At 44.0% G+C, this 23,083-nt stretch overlaps 1 protein-coding gene across 4 annotated transcripts in view; it reads right to left on the bottom strand.

The window, feature by feature from the left end:
- ANKH (ANKH inorganic pyrophosphate transport regulator) overlaps nucleotides 1-23,083 on the bottom strand; it is a 93,868-nt gene that overhangs the window by 55,025 nt on the left and 15,760 nt on the right. For all 4 annotated transcript variants that reach the window (XM_068127469.2, XM_068127471.2, XM_068127472.2 and 1 more), the window contains exons 4-5: nucleotides 20,175-20,258; nucleotides 11,702-11,869 (exon numbers count right to left, since the gene is read on the bottom strand). In XM_068127469.2, the coding sequence (XP_067983570.1) occupies nucleotides 11,702-11,869; nucleotides 20,175-20,258 (252 nt within the window). The remainder of the gene's footprint in view (nucleotides 1-11,701; nucleotides 11,870-20,174; nucleotides 20,259-23,083) is intronic.

The following is a 23,083-nucleotide window of genomic DNA, read 5'->3' as shown; positions in this document are numbered from 1 at the left end:
ATTGAGGCTTTTAGAAATTTGAAAAAAGTGGTTGACCTTTGGCCTATTTTGACCTTTTGGCCTATGCTGATCTCAAAAATAGTTGTTGGTTGAATTCAGTTTGCTAATATGTAAATCCCATTCAAATTTCAAGTGAATCGGATGAAAATTGAGGATTTTAGAAATTTGAAATTGTTGTTGACCTTTGGCCTATGTTGACCTTTTGGCCGACGCTAATCTCAAAAATAGTTTGTGGTTGTATTCAGTAAGCCGATATGTAAATCCTATTCAAATTTCAAGTCAATCGGATGAAAATTGAGGATTTTAGAAATTCGAAAAAAGTGGTTGACCTTTGGCCTATGTTGACCTTTTGGCCTAAGCTGATCGCAAAAATAGTTGGTGGTTGAATTCAGTTTGCCGATATGTATATCCTATTCAAATTTCAAGTCAATCGGATGAAAATTGAGGATTTTAGAAATTTGAAAAAAGTGGTTGACCTTTGGCCTATGTTGACCTTTTGACCTTTTGACCCCAAAAATATATAAGATTTTGTCGGACCACAAACTCTACCATTTCGTGAAGATCGGTTTAAAATTGTGACCTGCAGGCAAGTATAAGTGAGCGGACAGACAAACACACAAACAAACAAACACACAAACCGGAGTGAGCAACATACTTGCAAATTTTTTTTGTTTTTTTGCCAAGTAACAAACAAACGGACTCAAATGCAATACCCTCTCCTTGGGCGAGGGTGAAAAGCTCTCGCATTTGTGAGTTTAGTTCCCACGGTGGTTAGTGGTTTTCTTTAAGTGGGTTTCTTTAAGCAGCAACAGAGAAAACAACGTTTTTTTCAATCAGAAAGAAAAACGAACGACATTACTTTGAACTTCAATGGAAGACAGTCAATATGTGTGCTGTCCATTGGACGGACATCAATGTGTGTGCTTGGATTCATGGAATCTGCCTGTGCCATCAATGTGTGTGCTGTCCATTGGACGGACATCAATGTGTGTGCTTGGATTCATGGAATCTGCCTGTGCCATCAATGTGTGTGCTGTCCATTGGACGGACATCAATGTGTGTGCTGTCCATTGGACGGACATCAATGTGTGTGCTGTCCATTGGACAGACATCAATGTGTGTGCTGTCCATTGGACAGACATCAATGTGTGTGCTGTCCATTGGACAGACATCAATGTGTGTGCTGTCCATTGGACGGACATCAATGTGTGTGCTGTCCGTTGGACGGACATCAATGTGTGTGCTGTCCGTTGGACGGACATCAATGTGTGTGCTGTCCATTGGACGGACATCAATGTGTGTGCTGTCCATTGGACAGACATCAATGTGTGTGCTGTCCATTGGACGGACATCAATGTGTGTGCTGTCCATTGGACGGACATCAATGTGTGTGCTGTCCGTTGGACAGATATAAATGTGTGTGTTGTCCATTGGACGGACATCAATGTGTGTGCTGTCCATTGGACGGACATCAATGTGTGTGCTGTCCATTGGACGGACATCAATGTGTGTGCTGTCCATTGGACGGACATCAATGTGTGTGCTGTCCATTGGACGGACATCAATGTGTGTGCTGTCCGTTGGACGGACATCAATGTGTGTGCTGTCCGTTGGACGGACATAAATGTGTGTGCTGTCCGTTGGACGGACATAAATGTGTGTGCTGTCCATTGGACGGACATCAATGTGTGTGCTGTCGATTGGACGGACATCAATGTGTGTGCTGTCCATTGGACGGACATCAATGTATGTGCTGTCCATTGGACGGACATCAATGTGTGTGCTGTCCATTGGACGGACATCAATGTGTGTGCTGTCCGTTGGACGGACATCAATGTGTGTGCTGTCCATTGGACGGACATCAATGTATGTGCTGTCCATTGGACGGACATCAATGTGTGTGCTGTCCATTGGACGGACATCAATGTGTGTGCTGTCCGTTGGACGGACATCAATGTGTGTGCTGTCCATTGGACGGACATCAATGTGTGTGCTGTCCGTTGGACGGACATCAATGTGTGTGCTGTCCATTGGACGGATATCAATGTGTGTGCTGTCGATTGGACGGACATCAAGCAGGAGTAGCTGTCTGCCAGCACTTGTCATTGGTGAATGATAGATCTCACTTTATTTTGTGAAGAACAGGTGAGTAATGAAGAATCTCTGCTTAATCAACATTGTCTTTTTGCCAGATATAATAATTGGTGCAAACAAATGCTGAAGCGTCATCTCGAGGGTCATACATGTATTACGAGGCAGAGGAAGTACATATACATAAAGCTCTTTGTATATTACAATGCATGTCTTGTTCATTAAAATCCATGATGCATAATAGTTTGTTGATAAAAAAAAAATGCAACATCACAAAAGGTTTGCAACTTGGGAGCTCAAATTAAAACTCACAGCTGGTAGGGCCATTTCATTTCCCATGTGGGGAAAGGTGAGCAGTGCCCATAGGCACGAATTATCCAGTCCCTGGAGCACGAGGGTGTCAAAGGAATGAGGCAGTTTAATAAACCCATGTCCTTCCCATCTGTTGTCTAATTGAGCCAGCTCATTTGCAATTAATTAACGTCTGCTGTGAGTGAAGCTCATGTTATGAATTTTGGGGTAGGCATACAGTCACGTGAAAAAGTAAGTACACCCCAGTCGTGGGGCAACTTAGCATAACAATTGTGCATTTTGTGAGGAAAGCACCAAATTTGGCACACTGGTAGACTATCATATTATGAAAAGATCTGGATATTGGGCCATCTCAGATTCAGAGATTTTATTTTTGCAAGATTTCGATTCGATTGGGATCGAAGAGAACACCTTCTTCGTCTTCTGTACAGTGAAGTTGCCAGCCCTGAATTCTCTGGCTACATCTGGGTGCTTCATTGGGAGTGCAACCATGTCCCTCAGGTGAACAGGGACCCACCTGGCATAGTGTGTGTGGTCTAAGGCATGGAACCATGGGACCAGTTCCGTCAGGGCATCAAGGTACATCGTGAATGAAGCCTGCCGCAGAGAACGCACGAAGACCAGTACCAACATCTCTAGTTCCAGCACAGTTGCCCAGTACTGAAAGTTGGGAATGTCTTCTCCTCTCTGGTGACACAGGTCTTCGAACTCAGGCAGGTCTTCTGCATCATCAGCATATGTCATACAGTGGTGTTCATACGCACGGTGTTGCAGGATGTGCAGTGCCGCTGCAGTGATTTGATGAGCTCTTCTTGTGTGGGTGATGTGGGCAGCTCGCAGGAAGGAGTCGGCCGGCCGTCCCTGGCGTTGCAATCTCAGCTTCCAAATCTGCAAAATCTGCAAAATCTGCAAATCTTGCAAAAATCAAATCTCTGAATCTGAGATGGCCCAATATCCAGATCTTTTCATAATATGATAGTCTACTAGTGTGCCAAATTTGGTGCTTTCCTCACAAAATGCACAATTGTTATGCTATATTTAGCTTAGCTGCCGGACTACAGGTAAAGTTTTGACTTTTTCAACATATTTCAACATACAGCTATTTGATCTTCATTTCAACAATATTGATAGATAAAGGTGATATAATATAACAAATATCATGAAACATTTACATTTTGTTGTCCATTGTATAATTTAAATAAACATAAATGCAAATTTCGCATGTGGAAAAAGTAAGTACACCCTTGACTCAAATAGGTGGTATTGCCCCCTTTGGCAGAAACAACCTCAAGTAGGCGTTTCTTATAACTGTCTACCAGTCTCTGACATCGACTGGGAGAAATTTTTGCCCACTCCTCCATGCAGAATTCTTTCAGCTGTGCGATGTTTGAGGGGTTTCTTGCATGCACAGCTCGTTTTAAATCCCCTCACAACATCTCGATGGGATTTAGATTCCCGGCTTTGACTTGGCCATTCCAGAACCCTCCATTTCTTACTTTTCAGCCAATCCTTGGTGGATTTACTGGTATGTTTAGGGTCATTGTCATGTTGCAAGGTCCACCTTCGGTTGAGCTTCAACTTTCCGACAGATGGCCTCACATTATCCTCAAGCACCCTCTGATACAATGAAGAATTCATAGTGGATTCTATGATGGTGAGGTGCCCAGGCCCTGATGCAGCAAAGCTGCCCCAAACCATATTTCCACCACCATGCTTTACAGTTGGTATCAGGTTCTTGTGGTCAAATGCTGTCTTTGGTTTTCACCAAACATGTCTTCTGGTACTGTAGCCAAATAGCTCTACCTTTGACTCATCTGTCCAGAGCACATTGTTCCAGAAGTGCTGGTCTTTGCCTAGGTGTTCATTGGCAAACTTTCGTCTTGCCCTGATGTTCTTTCTGGACAGCAAAGGTTTCCTCCTGGCACACCTCCCATGTAGATCAAATTTGTGAAGCCTTTTTCTAATGGTAGATTCGTGCACTTTGACATCAACAGTGGCAAGAGCTACCTGTAGGTCCCACGATGACATTCTGGGGGTTCTTAGAGACTTCTTTCAGCATCTTGCGGTCTGAACTTTGTGGGGCAGCCTGGCCTGAACAAGTTGGCAGTTGTTTGGAATTTTCTCCACTTGTAGATGATCTTCCAGACAGTCGAATGATTGATTTCAAATTGTTTGGAGATCTTTAAAAATCCCTTCCCAGACTCGTAGGCATCTATAACCTTGTTTCTGAAGGCCTCAGACAGCTATTTTGATCTAGGCATGGTGATGCCGCACACTTCAACAGCAAAGAGCAAACCAAACTAAATGTCTGAGGTTTAAATAAGACAGGTTCCTCCAAGATCCTCTCTAACGATGTTCTAATCATTTGCACCTGAGCTGGTGCACCTGATTCTAATTTTAGGTATTTGAAGTAGTAATAAATGTAGGGGTGTACTTACTTTTTCCACATGCGAAATTTGAATTTATGTTTATTTAAATTATAGAATGGACCACAAAATGTAAATGTTTCATGATATTTGTTATATTATATCACCTTTATCTATCAATATTGTTGAAATGAAGATGAAATAGCTGTATGTTGAAATATGTTGAAAAAGTCAAAACTTTACATGGAGTGTACTTACTTTTTCACATGACTGTATATAGATTTAGGTAGATCTGCATAGGTAGCTGTCTGGCTGTCGTGATAGGGAACCTCACCTGTAATAATTTCTGTGTTTAGGCGGTTTGTCGGGGTAAGTGTATACCTGTGATCATACGAGGATGATCCGGTGATAAATAGTTCTTGGGGGTAAGGATAAGACTCCATTGTATGTAAAACCTGTGATCTACCCTTTGTCCCTTATGGCAACGCACTCTTATAGACATTAGATAGGCCCTTAGTGCACACACTAATTAAATCCCCTCCCTTACAATGACTGACCGGAAAAACCAACAGGCAGCGGCCGCGCAGTACACCATCATGGCGACAAACATCGTGCAAGGCAAGCAATAGCCACGCCCAGGAGAACGTGTGATTGGTCGGGGAAGGAACAAAAAGCTTCCCCGTGGTTGGGGGTAAGGAAGGTGAAGGAGCGGCACACTGATTGGCCACCGACCGATGACACCTCAGCCAATCAGTGCGGAAGGCGCGAACATTCGGCCAGTCGGTGTGGAGGGCACGCAGGAGGACGCAACAAGCGATGCGCTGATTGGGGGGAGAAGCGCCGGTGATGTCAAGGCCCGGGTGGTAAAACGACGGGTAAGCGGACATTTTGCCATTCTCGTTCCTGGTTCCTTCCTGCCCAGCTCTTCCCTTTGCCTCTTGCCTTCCCTTGACTGTCCCTTCATGCTGGACCTGTTCTTGCCTTTGAACTTTGGTGGAGAGACCACCACCAATAATTCTCTTCCCCTGCATTTGCATACAAACAACGAGCGAGGCTTGCGTTGGAGCGCTGACGAGCGATCGCGCAAGCGCCGAGGGCCGCTCCGTGCCAAAGACCAGGCAGTTCGCACCAACCGGAGCTGTGTCGGACGACGCGCTTGAGCTAGACAATCCCTGACACTGCCAGACTGAGATAAGCTCACATTCACAAACACAACGAAACATTAATTTTATTATTCTCCCATTTGTCTTGTATTTGAAATCTGGTGGGGGGACGTCCCAATTTACGATTTAGTTTTATCGTCGCGTTCCATTGTTCTCGGGTTCCATAATAAATATTTATTGTTGTGCATAATTCTGTGTTCGTGTGAAGTTAATAATTTGCAGGGAAAAGACATCGTCGGGGCCGAAAAGGTAAGCCGTGGCATTTTTTCCCCAATATCCCGGCTCGTGTATTTGTCCGCCATCAATTGGATTGCATAAACGCCTCCATTAAAGGTCGTTTTGGCCATCCACGATTCCCTGTCTTAACCGAGGGGCAATCGCGCGACACACATATTTAAGAGTCACCTGGAAAGGACAAGTTGAGGAACTGAAATGACCATGGAGGAATGTGAAGAGGGCAAGGAGCCTCCAGATGGAGATAATCCGTGGCACAAATTCATGAATGGACAAATAATTAACTATGTCCTCGAGTAGTAATATTATCGGACTCTGAACGCACTAACTTAGGGTGCCTTCACATACACGGATTATTCTTACGAGTCCTTACGGATCGCCAACTCGTAGTCAATCGCAAGCATCCGTAAATAACGGAAGATGATTTTTGACATGTCAAAAGTTGTTGCGAGTTGTGACGAGTTATTTACGGATGCTTGTGATTGACTACGAGTTGGCGATCCATAAGGAGTCGTAAGAATAATCCGTGTATGTGAAGGTTGCATTAGGCGCTGTCTGACTATCCGTAGGCCATTTTGTGAAACATTTTGTGGGCTTTGGTCATATAGAATGGTCCCTATTTAATTTCCTGTGTTTACAAAGCAATGCCTTTCCTTCTACAGTGCAGTGATGTAGGACTCGGACTTGCAGGGCCAATATGTTAGGGTTAGGGACAATGGTTAGGAATTTATGTGCATACTGTAGTGGAACTAATTAATTTAGCCTTGATTGATAGACAGGAGACTAGAAATAATTAATGTCCACAAACTATTTAGATAATCGACTGATTTTTAATGAAACATGGAGGACTTTGCTTTGGTTACAAAAAGATATGCATCAAAGGACTTCAAAAACCACTTGGTAAGAATCCAACTCCAAAAAAGAACACACACACACACACACACACACACACACACACACACACACACACACACACACACACACACACACACACACACACACACAAACACACACACACACACACACACACAAATGTCTAAGCAAAATCCTGAAGCATTTGTGAAAGCCAATAAACAATTTATATATTAGGGTTGGTGTTATTTAGGGTCAAGGTTACATAATTCCACGTGCGATTTTAAAACAAATCATATCACAGTGTGAAGGGGATTGATAAGAGTAGAGAGTGATCGCATGTTCGTGTGCGACAAAAAAGAAATACATTAGAGGCATAAAAAGGAGCAAACCCATGATTTTAAACACAATTTATGGATTAAATGAGTTACCGAATCTTCTAAATATGGTCAGAATGTGTCCTTGAAGTTTATGCATTTTTTTTGTGACGTAATACTTCAAAGTCAAACATCATTATTTAAACTCAGATGAAAGTCAACATGTAAGATCACATTTATCTCCTCTTGCCGAAAATATAAAAATAGGACCGCGGGTCCTGAAACTCCAAGATCAGGAGCAACAGTCACTCAACCCCCGGACAGACCCCCTCAGACCCTGATATTTTTAATGCGGTGAATAAACTTTGGTACATCATGGGCAATGAAGGTTGGATCAAGTTTGATTGAAATCGTGTGTGTAGTTTCAGAGAAGAGAGAAAATACCTATTTTGGGGGGTCAAACACCTCCACCCCTGTAATCCACCTTAATGAGTGCAGACTTTGATGTGGTCAATACCACTGCAATACTCTCCCTGGTTTCGTCTTGATTCTTGGAGATTTCGACGTCCACTACAACCAACCACAACTTCCTCTCACTTCAAAGATCATTGACCTCCTTTCTACTTTTAGTCTGTCTCAGTCTGTCTCCCAACCTACACACGTTAAAGGACACATCCTGGATTGGTTAGTGCACAGATGCGATGATCAGTTGGTGCAGTCCACGTCAGTGACCTGTGCTATCACCTCGGACCACTTTTGGGTCACCAGCCACCTGAGTATTGCTGTTCCTCGTCTTCAGCCCACCTTCATCACTGCACGCAACATTCGTGCCATCGACCGTTCCGCCTTTAAAGAGGACCTTGACACCCGTCTCTCTGGCCGTTCCTATGTCACTGCAGAATACCTCGACTGTTGCCTCCGCACAGCGTTGGACTATCATGCTCCAGCGACACGGCGCACCATTCCCAGATGCAGGAGTACTCCGTGGTTCAGCGCAGTCAGCGACGAAGTCAGGGCTGCCAAAAAGGAACGACGACGTGCCGAGAGACAGTGGCTGAAGACTGGCCTCACAGTCCATAAACAGTTGTATAACATAGCTAAAAGACTCGTCATAAAAATCATTCTGAAAGCAAAAACGTCATATATTTCTGATCGGATTACTAGGAGCTCCTCCTGCAAGCAACTGTTCAGCATTACCAACCGCCTGTTTGCCACCAAAAATAAATCCGTTCTTCCCTCTGTATTTCCTCAAAACGAACTACCCCAACGCTTCCTGCATTTCTTTCACAATAAAATTCAGTCAATAAGAAACAATCTTGACAAGCAGTCACTCCTTTCCTTCAATGATGCTGAACACTGCTTTCATGGACGACCTCTTAGTTCGTTTACTCCTGTTACTGAGGAAATTGTCAAATGTACAATCCTCAAGTCAAACACAAAAACATGTGATCTCGACCCCCTTCCCACCGATTTGTTAATTGAGTGTTTGGACACCCTCCTCCCATTTATTACTGCAGTTATCAATGATTCTCTGACTACGGGTTCATTTCCGCTTCTCTTTAAACAAGCTCTTGTTAAACCACTTCTTAAAAAGCCCACCCTCGACCTTAACGACATGAAAAATTACCGTCCTATCTCCAACCTGTCTTTCCTGTCAAAGACCACAGAAAGAATTGTGCCATCACAGATGAATGACCATCTAGTTTCAAATAATCTTTTCAATTCTCGCCAGTCAGCATATAGACCAGGCGCTAGCACCGAGACCGCTCTCCTAAGAATAACCAATGATCTTCTGATCTCTCTTGACTCTGGTAAGGTTTCCGTTCTTGCTCTTTTGGACTTGTCTGCCGCCTTTGACACGATTGACCATAGTGTCTTAATTCGTCGTCTTTAAATCACATTTGGTACAACTGGTACTCCCCTTTCTTGGCTGATGTCCTATCTTACTGATAGAGTGCAAACAGTTGTTGTCAATGGCCAGAAATCAGCCCCTTCTCCGCTTTCCTTTGGCGTTCCCCAGGTCTCAGTCCTGGGACCTATCCTCTTTCTTTTGTACACTCAGCCTCTATTTGATCTTGTTGCCAGACATTCAGTTGATCACCACGCCTTTGCGGACGACAATCAGCTGTACAAAGGAAGCACGATTCAACAAATCGTGCCCACTGTTGAAGTGTTACAAGGCTGTATTGCCGATGTGAAGGCGTGGATGACCCAAAACAAACTTCAGCAGAACGATGCTAAAACAGAGTCTATGATTGTAAGATCGCACAGATGTCCTCTACAATGTTCACTTCCTACCACTATTCAGGTTGGTGAAACCGATGTAAACTTTGTTTCGTCGGCCAAGAACCTTGGTGTGGTTTTCGACTGTAACATGAAATTTTCCAAGCAAGTACTTCAAACTTGCAAATCAGCATACTTTCAGCTGTGAAAGATCGCATCCATTCGCCACTTTCTTACTCCTCAGGCTGCTCTAACTCTGGTCTGTGTCCTTGTCCTCTCAAGGCTAGACTATTATAATTCTTTGTATGCTGGCTGTCCTCAGTTTCTCTTGGATAAGTTACAAAAGGTTCAAAACTCTGCCGCTCGTCTTGTCTGTAAGGCGAAGAAGTCTGACCATGTTACTCCGCTCCTTGAATCTTTACACTGGCTGCCTGTCTCTGCTCATGTGCAATACAAAATTTGCACACTATGTTATAAATCATTGTGTAGAGCGGGACCTCACTATCTCTCCGATTTGCTCACTCTCCATGAACCTCGGCGACGGCTTCGTTCAAGCGACGACTCTATGACCTTAGAGCCGCCGCGCACCAGCACCAAGTCGTTTGGCGAGAAATCCTTTTCCTTTTCTGCACCTCTGCTCTGGAATGACTTGCCTTCCTCTGTTCGACATGTTGACTCTCTTCCTGCCTTTAAAACCTCCCTCAAAACCTATCTGTTTCACAAGTCTTTCAAAGTCGAAGTCCTGTTTTCCCCTTGGTTTGAGGTGGGACAGAGATCGAGAGTATGTCTGTGTACATGTGCGGGGGAGGGAGGGGAGGAGGAGGGGGGAGTACACATCTGTGGGTTTTGAATGGGGAGGGAGAGGAATAGGGCAAGAGTGAAGGTGTGTCTGTGTGTGTGTATGTTTGTGTATGTGTGTGCAGTGTGTGTGCGTTCGCATGATAATGTAAAGCGCCATGAGGGTCGTTTACTCTGCTTGATGGGGCTATATAAGACTCCTTTATTATTATTATTATTATTAATACACCTTCGTTGGGCATCGGATATGAAGCTTTTGGCAAAGTTTCGTCAACATTGAGTGTGTAGTTTCGGAGAAGAGAGCAAACACCTATTTTTGGGGGGTCAAACACCTCCACCCCCATAATCTACCTTATTCAGCGCAGATTTTGAGGCCATCAATAAACCTTCGTTGCGAATCGGATATGAAGCTTGTGGCCAGGTTTCTTCAAAATTGGGTGTTTAGTTTCGAAGAAGAGAGCAAATACCTATTTTGGGGTGTCAACACCTCATGGTTTAATCAAGCCTGTACACGCCTCCCTAAAAAAATAGCATTACATAATTTTTGAGTGGTACCATATGCGCGTTAAATGCCCGTTTTCCAATTGGCCCGCTACCGGATTTTTAAAGCAATTCATTTGCATTTAATGTACTTCGAATGACCACATACAGGTTTTTATGAACAAAAGCTTTATTACCACAGAGAGCGCGTGACTGCGGAAACTTGGTAACTGAATGCACCCCTGACGTTCTTGAGGCCCGGACCTACATACTGTAATGTAATCTATATACCCCAGATACCAGGTAGATATGTCTACTGTAATCTATATACCCAGAGAGTATAATAATATAACCCTTCCTGCCTTTCCTCTTCGGAGTGGGTGCGCTAGTTGAAATTGGAAGTTCCTTTATTACTCATATATGGGAGTGGTCAAGATTAACTGCATGCCCTGGCCACAATATGTACTGCCACCATATGTGGAAGGAATTTGGTGGGTGAGGAAGGCAGGGGATTCAGGAAGGCGGCAAAATAAGAAAATGAAGTTAAAAAAAAAGAAAAAAAGGAAAGGCAAGAGAAGATATTGGAAGGCAACGGTGTCTAAAGGTATTCACATGATTCATGACAAATACTCCAAGTCATGGGCTGAAACTGGCACATAGTTAGTGTTCACTGTCGGATAGCCACATGCAAAGCAAGGCCATACTGTAGCCTCCTGTTGATAAAGAAAACTGCAGTACAACTGGTAGAGCAAACCTTTTGTTAAAAACAGTTCTGTCGCAAGTGTTGCTTAGACCGAGGCCTTTTAAACATGAGACATGCAAAACAGAGAACGATGGCGGTTGACATTATCAGCAGGCCTCTTACCATCTCAGATGACGGCTCAAGTGGCAGAAGGCGATGCACCTTGTGGTAATAGGCGATGACCAGGATGACAAGACGACAGAGGCCACCCAGGTAAAGTGCCAATACAGGGATGAGGAGAGGGGCAACACATTGCAGGCGGCTCTGCAGTAGGATAGCTACAAACAAAACCTGCATGATGGCACATCATAGAAAATTTTGATCTGCATAATTTAAAGCACCAAATCACCTTTCAGAGCAAATACAAAAATGAAATAAAAAAGAACTAAATCTAGAATAACTAAAGCTGTAAAATAAGGGATTAGGAGAAGGAAAACAGGACATGAGGAGATAGCGTAAAAAATTACAGCATAAAAATTAACTGGTATAGTAGAGAGAAATCTGCCATTGGTGGAAGAACATGAGAGCTACTTGTGAAGATAATAAATTGACAGCTTTTTCATCAGCTAACACACCTTCCTGTAAATCAATCAATGAAATATACCATACTCTTTGCAGAGCGTCGGTACTGCAGACAGTTCACGGGAATAGGTAATGCTGGGTAGTTTGCTGTCATCTTCCCAGCAGTCAGGGCAGGAATTTGCAATTTGTTCAGGGTGCCGGCGAAAACTCACCTACTCTTCGCGAAATACACCGTGGGATCTTTAACCTCCACAAAGTAATGCTGGGCGAGACGCCCAGTTTACCGTCCATCCGAGGGACGGCATACACATTGATGAATCCCTGGGCCTGCGAGACACCAATATTAACAGTTTATAGCTGGGTCAAGATTCAAATCCATGGTAGACAGCTCAAAGCCATGTGCACATACCTCAAGACAATTCTGCCAGGTCTTGCATAAAGGCCCATATTATAAAGCCTGCGCCAAAATACAGCAAAAAATATCAGGCCTCTCCACAACCAATTTAGAATAGGTTTTTGGAATGGAAGGATGATTTTGGGGTTAATTAAATGAAACAAAGTTTTTTTCTATGCACATCCCCATGCCAAACCAACCCTGGGATAACGATGTTCAAATATCTCTATCTTAGGAAACAGTGTCGCATGACTCCCCCCTCGGTTAAGACCAGGGAAATCACGAACAGCCAAAGCGAGCTTTAACTCCGAGGCGACGTTCAATGGCTTCGCTCTTTCACGAGCCTCGATCTTGTATACAACAAAAAAAAAAAAAAAAGGCTGATTTTGCTATATATATATATATATATATATATATATATATATATATATATATATATACAGTGAACCCTCGTTTATCGCGGGGGTTACGTTCCAGAACCCCCCGCGATAAACGAAAATCCGCGAAGTAGCGACCATATTTTTTTTTATATATATATATATATTTTAAAGCATTATGAACTCCCCACACTCTTATTAACCTTTCCCATACTCTTATAAACACTTCCTATACTCTTAAACACTTTTTACACTCTTAAACATACGTAATTTTAACAACATATAAAATTCTAATGGGTACTCACCATTGAAGATACTGTAGCTACCCATGGGTTCCCCAAGCAAGACCAGCATCAGAATCTCCTTGCTCCAGCCGGTGACGTCACCGGCGGGGATTCCCGGCGCGAGAGTGGCTGGTCACGTGACCGCTAAAGCGCCGCGCTTTGCGGGTATAATCAGCTACACCTGTTGATCACGTGACCACCGATTCACCGAAGCACGCCACGCTTGAGAGGCGTGGCTTTCGGTTTCTGGTTGTGCTTTATAATGCAGCCCGATAAATGGGCTTTTCAGTGTTCCCGAGTTGGTTTTGAGAATAAATATCTTCTCGGACGAGTTTGTGTCTTGCCCGTCATTTCGTCCGTATCAAGCAAGAGCCCCGGCTCTTCAATACTACAACTTGCGTGATGAAGATGATGATGAATTAGCTGTGCAGTACTGATGACGATGAAGGTGATGACGATGATGAATGTACTGGCGTTTTCCATACGCACGACTCTTTGTCTACCCTTCTACTGTACACTATGTACAGTATTTTATTTCTTGTAATATGTTTTAAATACTGTATTTTTCTTATTTCTTTACGTTTTTTAATTTTTTAGGCTAGAAAATGCTTATTTTACCACAAAAATATTTAAAATAATAGTATATAAAAATACATTTATACCGCAAAATCCCGCGATATAGCGAAAAATCCGCGATATAATTTTACATATACTAGCGAGAAAAAACCGCGATGTACCGAATCCGCGAAAAGTGAACCGCGATATAGCGAGGGATGACTGTATATATATATATATATATATATATATATATATATATATATATATATATATATATATACACGGGGGATGAAAGATAGAGGAAGAAGAAGCGGAGATTTACCTGACGGTCCACACGCAGTCTTCAACCTGCGAAAAGTAACTCACAAAAACGACAGATTTTAGGTAGAAAAATAAACACGGCTTTATTGCCGGACCCCGAGAACAAAGAATGCGATGGTAAAAACTAAACCCCTCTAATGGAGCGCTCCCACACAGACTTCAACTACAGGACAAATGGAAGAATAAATAAAGCAATCGTTGTGTTCTGTGTGGTGCGTCTTATCTTTGTGGTTTGTGGGTCAGGGGTCGTCAGGGATCGTCCGGCTGGTCAGGCTCAGGTGTTGGCGTGGACTAGGCCCCATGCTGTGCCAGGCCAACCGAGCCACCCGCTCGCCCTGGTCCCGTCCGCTGGCGTCCACAAGCCTTCCACACGACTCGAACGGTCGCGTGCAGCTCGCCCCTCCGGCCATCCCTGGCCCCGTCCACGCGGAGTCGCTCGCTTGTCCGGAACCAAGATGAGAGATTCGACGGCAGAGGAATGCGCAAAGGGCAACAGGAGAAGAAGGGAAGAAAAAGGCAGAGGCAAAGATAGGCAGAGGCGAAGATAGGCAGTGGCGAAGGGGCGAAGAGAGAAGAGTGAAGAAGAAAAAATGTCCGTCTCCACTCACTTTTATCAGACGTGGTCTGACGTCACTGGCGCTTTCCTTCCAATGAGCGCGTCGCTTCTTGCTCGCCCTTCACGCCCTCCTCACGTCACCGGCGCTTCTCCTCCAATCAGCGTGTCGCTTCTTGCTCGTCTTTCGAGCCCTCCTCTCTGATTGGCCGAGCGCTTCGCGCCTTTGGTGTTACGTCATTGGTCGGTGGCCAATCAGTGTTGCACGTCCTTCACCTTCTCTACTCTGCCAATCCGCGACCCGCCTACTACTCGCCCCTGCCCTGACCAATTGCTGCCCCTCTGGGCGTGTCCATTGCCTGGCTGCGCGATGTTTGCTTGCCATGCCGCCGTAGTGCATGCTCGCTTCCTGTCTGTTCTTCCGTAAGTTATTGTGGTGGAGGGGAAATTTCATTAGTGTGGTGCTAAAGGGCCTAACTACTGTCTATTAGTGCATTGCCATATGGGACACAGGTATGATCACAGAGGGAATGACGTACAGTGGAATTTGATCCTTATGCCCGAATTCTAGTTAACAAGCCCCGCCCCCTCGTGGCGAGGACACAGATATGCAGCTTACTCCGACATTCGGGCTGGACAGAACTTATTACATGTGAGGTTCCCTATCACGACACCCGGAGCATCTACCTATGCAGATCTACCTGTATATATATGCCGTACCCAAAATTCATAAAGTTTTTTTCTATGCACATCACTATGCCAAACCAACCCTGGTATAACGATGTTTAAATATCTCCATCTTAGGAAACAGTTAAGGTTAGGCTTCAATGGGTGTACATACGACTCGATCTTGTTCAAAAAGAAAACTTTAGCACAAATACATAGTCAGCCATTAACAATGGGTGTTTGGGCCTCAATATTGGGCAGACCACATATCAAAGATTCTTCTGCAATGAAGCAAAATCTTGGCACATATTACTCATCTGTCTTCTACAGCAAGACCATCCTTTCTGGTCTTGCACCCTCTTGCACCCCCCCCCCCACCCCCACACCCAGATTTCTCCAGGTGATATGTAGTCTGCCAATAACCTGCTTCGGAAGAAACTCCCAAAATCCAGGCTCACTGCTTAATTCCACTCATTCGTTCCTCTTTTCTCTAACTTGTGGAACCAACATCCTCAGTCTTCCATCCAGGGCTTTAGGCTGACTATTCACTTCCTTAAGTCACGCATCCTTCCCCATCCCTACTCATTATCTTTTCTACTCTTATTCATTCTCACCAAGCTACCTCCCACCACCCACCTTCAATTTTTTTGTTCCATTGCCATTTCATCCCCGGTTTCCCTTGGTATTCTTTCAGCCCCCTTTTCTGTTTGAGCTTCTATTCAGCTTGTTAACCCCCTGGGTCTTCCTTCCTCTCCACTTGCTCTTGTAATGAAAATGTATCTAAGTTGAACCCAGGTGTGATGCTCTCTCCAACCACTGAGAAGCGTCTATAAGAACTCGGACGACCGTCGCTCCGAGACACTCCTGTGACATTTAATCTATGACATGTAGACTCGGATGGATGTTGCCTGAGGCAGGCGATGGAGGGGGCACCACAGTGCCTACAGGCAGGGGTGTATTTGGCGACGGGATGGACGGCAGATGCTCCATAGGCGGAGCCACGGGAGAGTCCATAGACTCGTAAATTGGTTCGTCGATGTCCCCGCAAGTGTCGATGGCCCTGCAAGGGGCCAGGTGGCGTACGGAGACAGTGGACTCGCGTCCATCAGCCATCAACACGCGAGCATGCTCGGGATTAGCTTGGAGTACCTGCACCTTATCCACTAGTGGATCATACTTGCTCGTGCGAACCGCACGTTTGAGGTAGGCCGGCCCCAGCTCAGCAAGCCAACTAGGTAAAGGTCGGATACTACCCGAGCTCATCGGGTGATGAAACATCCGTTCGTGAGGAGTCTGGTTGGTGGCCGTACACAGTAAAGTCCCGATTGAGTTCAGCGCTGCAGGTTACGACCAGGCCCATTTATCTAGGCCCCGGCCGAGGGACCTAAGGCTTAGCGTGACGGCCCTCCATATAATCCCATTGAAGCGTTCGACCTGCCCATTCGCCTGTGGCCGATACGGGGTGGTATAGCTAGAAGCGACATTGTGCTGAAGTAAGAAGCTCCTCACCTCCTGTGACATTTAATCTATGACATGTAGACTCGGGTGGTGCGTATACGTAGATAATCTAGGCTTGCTTGCATTGATTGATATTACTGAACTTTCTCCATGATTCCAAGATCCTGATATATTGCATGATTGTATTTTTACAGGATGTTGCCAGAGATCAAATTGTCATTAAACCTACTATCAGGTCAATGTCGTGGAACTGATTTTCATTACAGCTCTCATGAATTATTCCTCCAAGTATCGCTAGTATGTCCTTCTAATCTGACATTGGTGTTTTCCTGCTTTCAACTGTACTTTCTGTTCTGTGTTCTAGCTCTTCCATGGGCCTCAACTTGTACAAAAACATTAAAAGCCGTGTTCGAGATAACTTTCTGAAAAGTGAAAAAACAATTTAAAAAAAAGTTTTATATAATCTATATAATCTTCTATATAATCTTTGGAAGTTTTTCTATATAATGTTCAAAAAAATAAATCGTTTGAAAGGCCATTTCCCTGAACCAAATTCTTCAGTAATGCTAGAACAGCACTCAGTAGAGAGCATACCTCCGCAAGGTGAACAGTTTACGTTTTGTTTCCCAGAGTAGACCAGAAAATCACAATACAGAATCACATTGAATCAAAATCATCCGTCCACAATTTTTTGAGATATCCTGCTATATATCGTTTTTGGCCCAATCTCCCAATGGTGAAGAATCACTTAAAAATTCTACTAGCCAGAACCGGGTCCGGATCTTCACCAAAATTGAATTGATTCTTCCCTTTCACACACACAACCTGTCCACCAAGTTTCGTCCAAATCCGTCCACAACATTTTGAGATATCCTGCTGTGGATAGAATAGAGCTCCTCACCACATACAAGGCTTTCATCGGCAGCTCAATGGAATACTGCTCTCCCCTCTGGGCTGGTGCTCCTGCCTCACACCTAGCTCGTCTTCACGCTGTTGAAACCAAAGCGTTCAAAATCATTGGAATCTCCCGCGATGAAGCTAACTCCAAGGGCCTTTCACTCACTCACCGCAGGCAGGTTGGTGGTCTTTCCGTCTTCTACCGACTCATCTCCGGCCTTGCCCCCCCAGCTCTCTCTGGGCTCTGTCCCCCAAATATTCCTACAGGTCGCACAAGATCTGCCTGCAACCCTCTTATGGTTAAACTGCCAAAATCAAGACTCTTTGCTCACCTTCACTCCTTCATTCCTCTTTTCTCCCGCCTCTGGAACAAACTCCCTCACTCTTTTCAATCCCACTCCTCCCTCCAGGTCTTTAAAACAGCTGTTCACCACCATCTCTTATCTTCCCCCATCCAAAACCTTGATCTTTTCTACCCCCGCTAATTTCACTTCAAATCCACTTTTTTGAAATACCAACTTCTGTCCTGGAAGTCCTTGGTGTCCTTGTGTTTTATACCTCTCCCACCCCCCCACCCCCCCTTCCCACGCCTCCTCCCCCCAAGCCCTCTCCCTCCCACACATCTCCCGATGTCCCTGCTCTCAAATGTTGTGTTTGTGTGCTTCCCCTTCTCTCCCCATCTTGTCTACCGCTCCCTCTTTTTATATATTTTGTTTGTCTGTTTGATTTGTTTGTGAAATAAATGTTAGCTCTTTCACGAGCCTCGATTCTGTATACAAGAAAAAAAAAAAAAGTCAGATATTTGGGTTCAAAAACATTTTCATCACGCATAAGCTTCATGGAATTGTACATTGGGAGATTTGGGGAGGTGCGGTATACATATTTTAATAAACATGAATGACAATATCATTTTGTTAACCCTTGTTAACATCCAAGTTCTTGGAATCAGTCTGGTGTTGGCTTAGTGGTTAGGGTGTCGGCTTGGGATCCTAGGATCCTGGGTTCGAATCCTGATCGATCGCTGAATTAACGCCAGTGGGGGTTGACTCAGCCTGTCATCCTTCAAGGTCGGTAAATTGAGTACCAGCTTGCTGGGATGAATGATCACGGTGTGTACCCCGGTTTAGAATAGGTACCTGCGCATTGTAAGAGGCGACCAAGGGTTGGCGTCAGGAAGGGCATCCGGCCATAAAAACATTGCCTCAAACAGGGAACCATGATTGTCATGGGGCCCGCAAGGCTAACTCCTGCTCCAGCGGGGAAAATGGCCTTAAAACGATCATTCATTCATTCATTCAGTCACTGTGGCTAACAAACAAGCTGAAATTAATTGCAGATCAAAGTTTAATGCAAGACCAAAACGAGATTAAGCAGAACAATTTTGGCTTTATGCAATGGGAGGATGGTTGAATGATGACAATGAGGAAATAATACACTTGGATTGGGTCTTGATATATATGTAGATCAAGACCCAATCACGTCTCCCTCGTAATTGAAGGGAAAAACCAATTAGTTATCACCAAATCAATTATCTGTAGGTGGCTAAAATATTTAAATCAATTATCTGTAGGTGGCTAGAATATTTATAGTTAATCCCTCTTGCTCTGCTACTATAAATGGATGAGGTGTGTGTGTGTGTGTGTGTTATACTTTTTGTGTCTATTAATTACGTATTACGTACTATTGAAATGTACCTTTAAACTAATTTTACTGCCGAGACCCATTCGACCTTTGAAGACCCTTTAAGATCCTTAAGACCCTAATGACCCAGAGGACTCAAAAGACCCAGAAGACACAAAATACCCCAAAGACTCAAAAGACCCAAAAGTTCCCAAGGTCCCAAAAGACAATGAGGACACAAAAGACCCCGAATCCTCAAAAGTCTCCAAGGAACCAACAGACCCAGATGACCCAAAAGTCCCTGAGGACCCAAAAGACACCATGGACCTAAAAGACCCCAAAGGCCCAAAAGACCCTGATGATCCAAAAGACCCAAAATGACCCAATGAAGACCAATGAAAATTTGGTCCAATGGACCAACGGGCCCCCTAGTCAAGCCAAATAAAGCTACATAAAGCAACGAAAAAGAATCAAGCCTTTTGCTGTTTCAAACCCGACCTGGGTTCCTCTACAGCTGCAGACATTCACAAGTCACACATACATGAGAATGCATATCACAAGGACAATGGGCAAATAAACTTATGAATTTATGTAATAATTACGCAAATAAATACGCAAATAAAATAATTTATGTAATGGTATTTTGTTTATCAAATGTTTAATAAACAAATAAACAATTAACTGCAATGGGCAATACACCATTTTAACTTGGGGTATCCCAGCATCACGAGCTACGTACTAAAAAAGGAAATGCTAAACAGACCAACTTGAGCTCTTGAACTTACAAGAATGATTCAACTGCTTTGTCATGAACAATTAGATAACTTTTGCAGTACACGAGGCGATCCCGAAATACTGCAATGTACTCATATCCCATAGGGATTCTCATTTTGCTGAGCAATATACCGCAGTAGAGAATATGTATGCTTACTCGACACGTACCCACCTGAGCGCCAACATCCGTCACAGAAGCACAGCCCACCACGAGACTGTACTTGTGCTTCAAAAGTATCCCCACATGAATCCAACACTGAGAACAATAAACAAGCAGATGGAGATAATAGTGAGGAAACAATTGCAATGAAAAAAGCAAAAACATTATAAAACAGAAAAAGTGAACTCAGTTTTAAAATAAATAAATAAATTCCCAAGGTTAAGAATGAACGATTGAGTATATAATTGTCATGATACACAGAATCCATGTGAACACAACATGCACATGATAATCAACATTGACAAATAGACTTCCGGAGCTAGAAAGTCATTCAATCGCCGCATGCCTTGATGTTAAGTGACGTCTCAGGAAAAATAAATATCCCGCACGGCATCAACTGCTGCTCAGATGAACCAACGACAGTCAAGGAAAACGTCGGTGCTTTGACGGAGTAAAAAGCCCTCATTGTTAATTTGCTGCTATAGATATTCTGGATAGACAGAACACAATGAACATGTTCGCAACAATACACCATTGTTTACCAATTTATTGATGTACCTACCTTCTAGGACGAACAGCAAATGTTTCGGATTCTATGATCTGCATTTGTAATTATGGCATTCGTACAAAAGTCAATATCGGAAGTCAAAAATAAATAAATGTCCACGACTCACTCAATAAAACATGTCCTGTCCACAACTCATCACAAGCTGCACCGTTCCAAACAACTACTTCCTCCAACAGTTCCCCAATTACACGAGTTCACTTCCTCCACAAGTTACATCAACTATATACAGACTTGGCATTTAATATGGAATATTTTTTTTGTGGGGGTGAACTTACTTTTCAAGATGTCTTAGAACCAAAAGTTCATTGGAATTATGTTGAAATTATTCTAGATTTTGTTAATGTGACCTTTAAAAGAAACAAAAACCACATTTGACATTTCGAAACAAAGAAATTGATCCTTGAAAGTCATGTAAACTGATATCTAACTCAATTCATGGACAGTACTGTGTTGAACTTCTGTGCGTTTTCCAGAAGTATCTCTTTATTTTGCACATTAGCCAAAATTTTTTTTAACAAAAACAAAAGTTAAATTACGACTGGGATTACAGACAGTAAAATTACAGTTCAGTACTTCGTGTAACCCCTACGAGCATTCAGGAGAGCACGTACACGTTGAGGCATGCTGTTCACGAGATTTGCCAAGGTTTGGACAGGAATCACTTGCCATGCAGTTACAATAGCCTGCTGCAATTCACGCACAGAGGTCGGCTGCTGGTCCAAGTGGTCGATTTGACGCGTTAATTCTGCCCACAAGTTCTCTATCGGATTCATATCCGGGGACATGGCAGGGCACTCCATATGCTCTACACCACGGTCAGCAAGAAAGTGTTGGATCATGCGAGCACGATGAGGCCGTGCATTGTCATCTTGGAAGACAAAGTTTCCTCGAAAGGCTGCACGAGCAAATGGAAGCAATGTTTCTTCCAGAATGGCCCTGTACTTGAACTGGTTCAGGTTTCCATTCAGAACAACCAGGTCAGTTTTGCCCCCTGCATGAAAAGCAGCCCAAACGGTCACCCCACCACCTCCAGCTTGGACTCTTGGCACTATACAATCTTTGTTGTAGGCTTCATGCACTTGTCTGCGCACTCGGACGCGGCCATCTTGACGACAGACCAGAAATCTAGACTCGTCACTGAAGGTCACGTGATTCCAGTGTCCTGGCTGCCATTGACGGTGCTCTCTGGCCCACTGCAATCAGTGCTGGCTGTGTTGTCTGGTCAGGCGTGGCTTTCTCAGGGGACGCCTGGCACGATAGCTTGCTTGAACCAGTCGTTGGTTGACTCGCCTTCTGGATACAGGCACATTTGTCAGTTGCTGCCACTCAGCCCTCAGCCGATTAGCTGACTTGGTACGGCCATTGCGGACTAACCGGTGCAGCTGGCGATCATCCCTCCTTGTGGTTCTGCGGGGACGTCCTGGCCTCGGTATTGGAGTAGGGACACCCCTCTGAGCATTTCGTTTCAGGATCTTTGACACCTGAGCTTGAGTGATGCCATACTGCCGAGCAAGAGCACGCTCTTTCATGCTGTAATTTCGTAAAGCCACCACTCCATGACAAACAGCATTGTCGAGTTGACGGACCATCTCCAGAGGAAGCGGCAATAACTTTTGGAGACGTGCAGCAGTTGTTTTCCACTAATACAGAACGCAACAACCCTTGTATACCCGACTGTGAAGCCAATCGTCAAATGCACCTGTCTGTACATTTTGCCACGCCACCTGTGATATAATCCTGTTGTTGACTTCTTGCTGCGACAGACAATCAGTGACATGGTTCTTTTAACAAATAAATCACCAAAGTGTAAAAGAAACTCACCAGATTGATATACTGAGTTAATAAAGTAAACCCAAGTCAAGAAAAAATATATATTCCATATTAAATGCCAAGTCTGTAGTTTGTGGTTCTATTATGCATATTCTAACCATATTGATATAGACCAGTTGAGTTCAGGTTCCCTGTACTGGAACCTCTAGTTTTATACATAGGAGCTCCTCACATCTAGACAATCTCCCGACCTTACTACAATTCACCAAATGTCCGTCTGTCCGTTCGAAGGTACCGCAAAAACGGCTGAACCGGTCGCAACAATATTTTGGGTGGGTATTCCTGGGACCCCTGGGAGTAAAATAGGCTATATTGTTTTGCCAAGTTTTCCAATTTTCCAATTTTCCAATTTTTCCAAACACGATGGAATAATATTTACCGATATGAACAGTGATGTGGCTCTTGTTGAAATTCTACAAATACTGTTTAGATTTTGATGAGAATTACGAACCTGCAGCGAATCCGGAAGTGGACAGATGACGGCAATGCGTGGGTTTGATAATATCCCAATACAACCGTCATT

The sequence above is a fragment of the Myxine glutinosa genome, chromosome 10 (assembly GCF_964187855.1).
Source record: "Myxine glutinosa chromosome 10, kmMyxGlut1.1, whole genome shotgun sequence".
NCBI lineage: Eukaryota > Metazoa > Chordata > Myxini > Myxiniformes > Myxinidae > Myxine > Myxine glutinosa.
The sequence above is the reverse complement of the archived record's forward strand: the minus strand, read 5'-3'. Positions and strand labels throughout refer to the sequence as shown.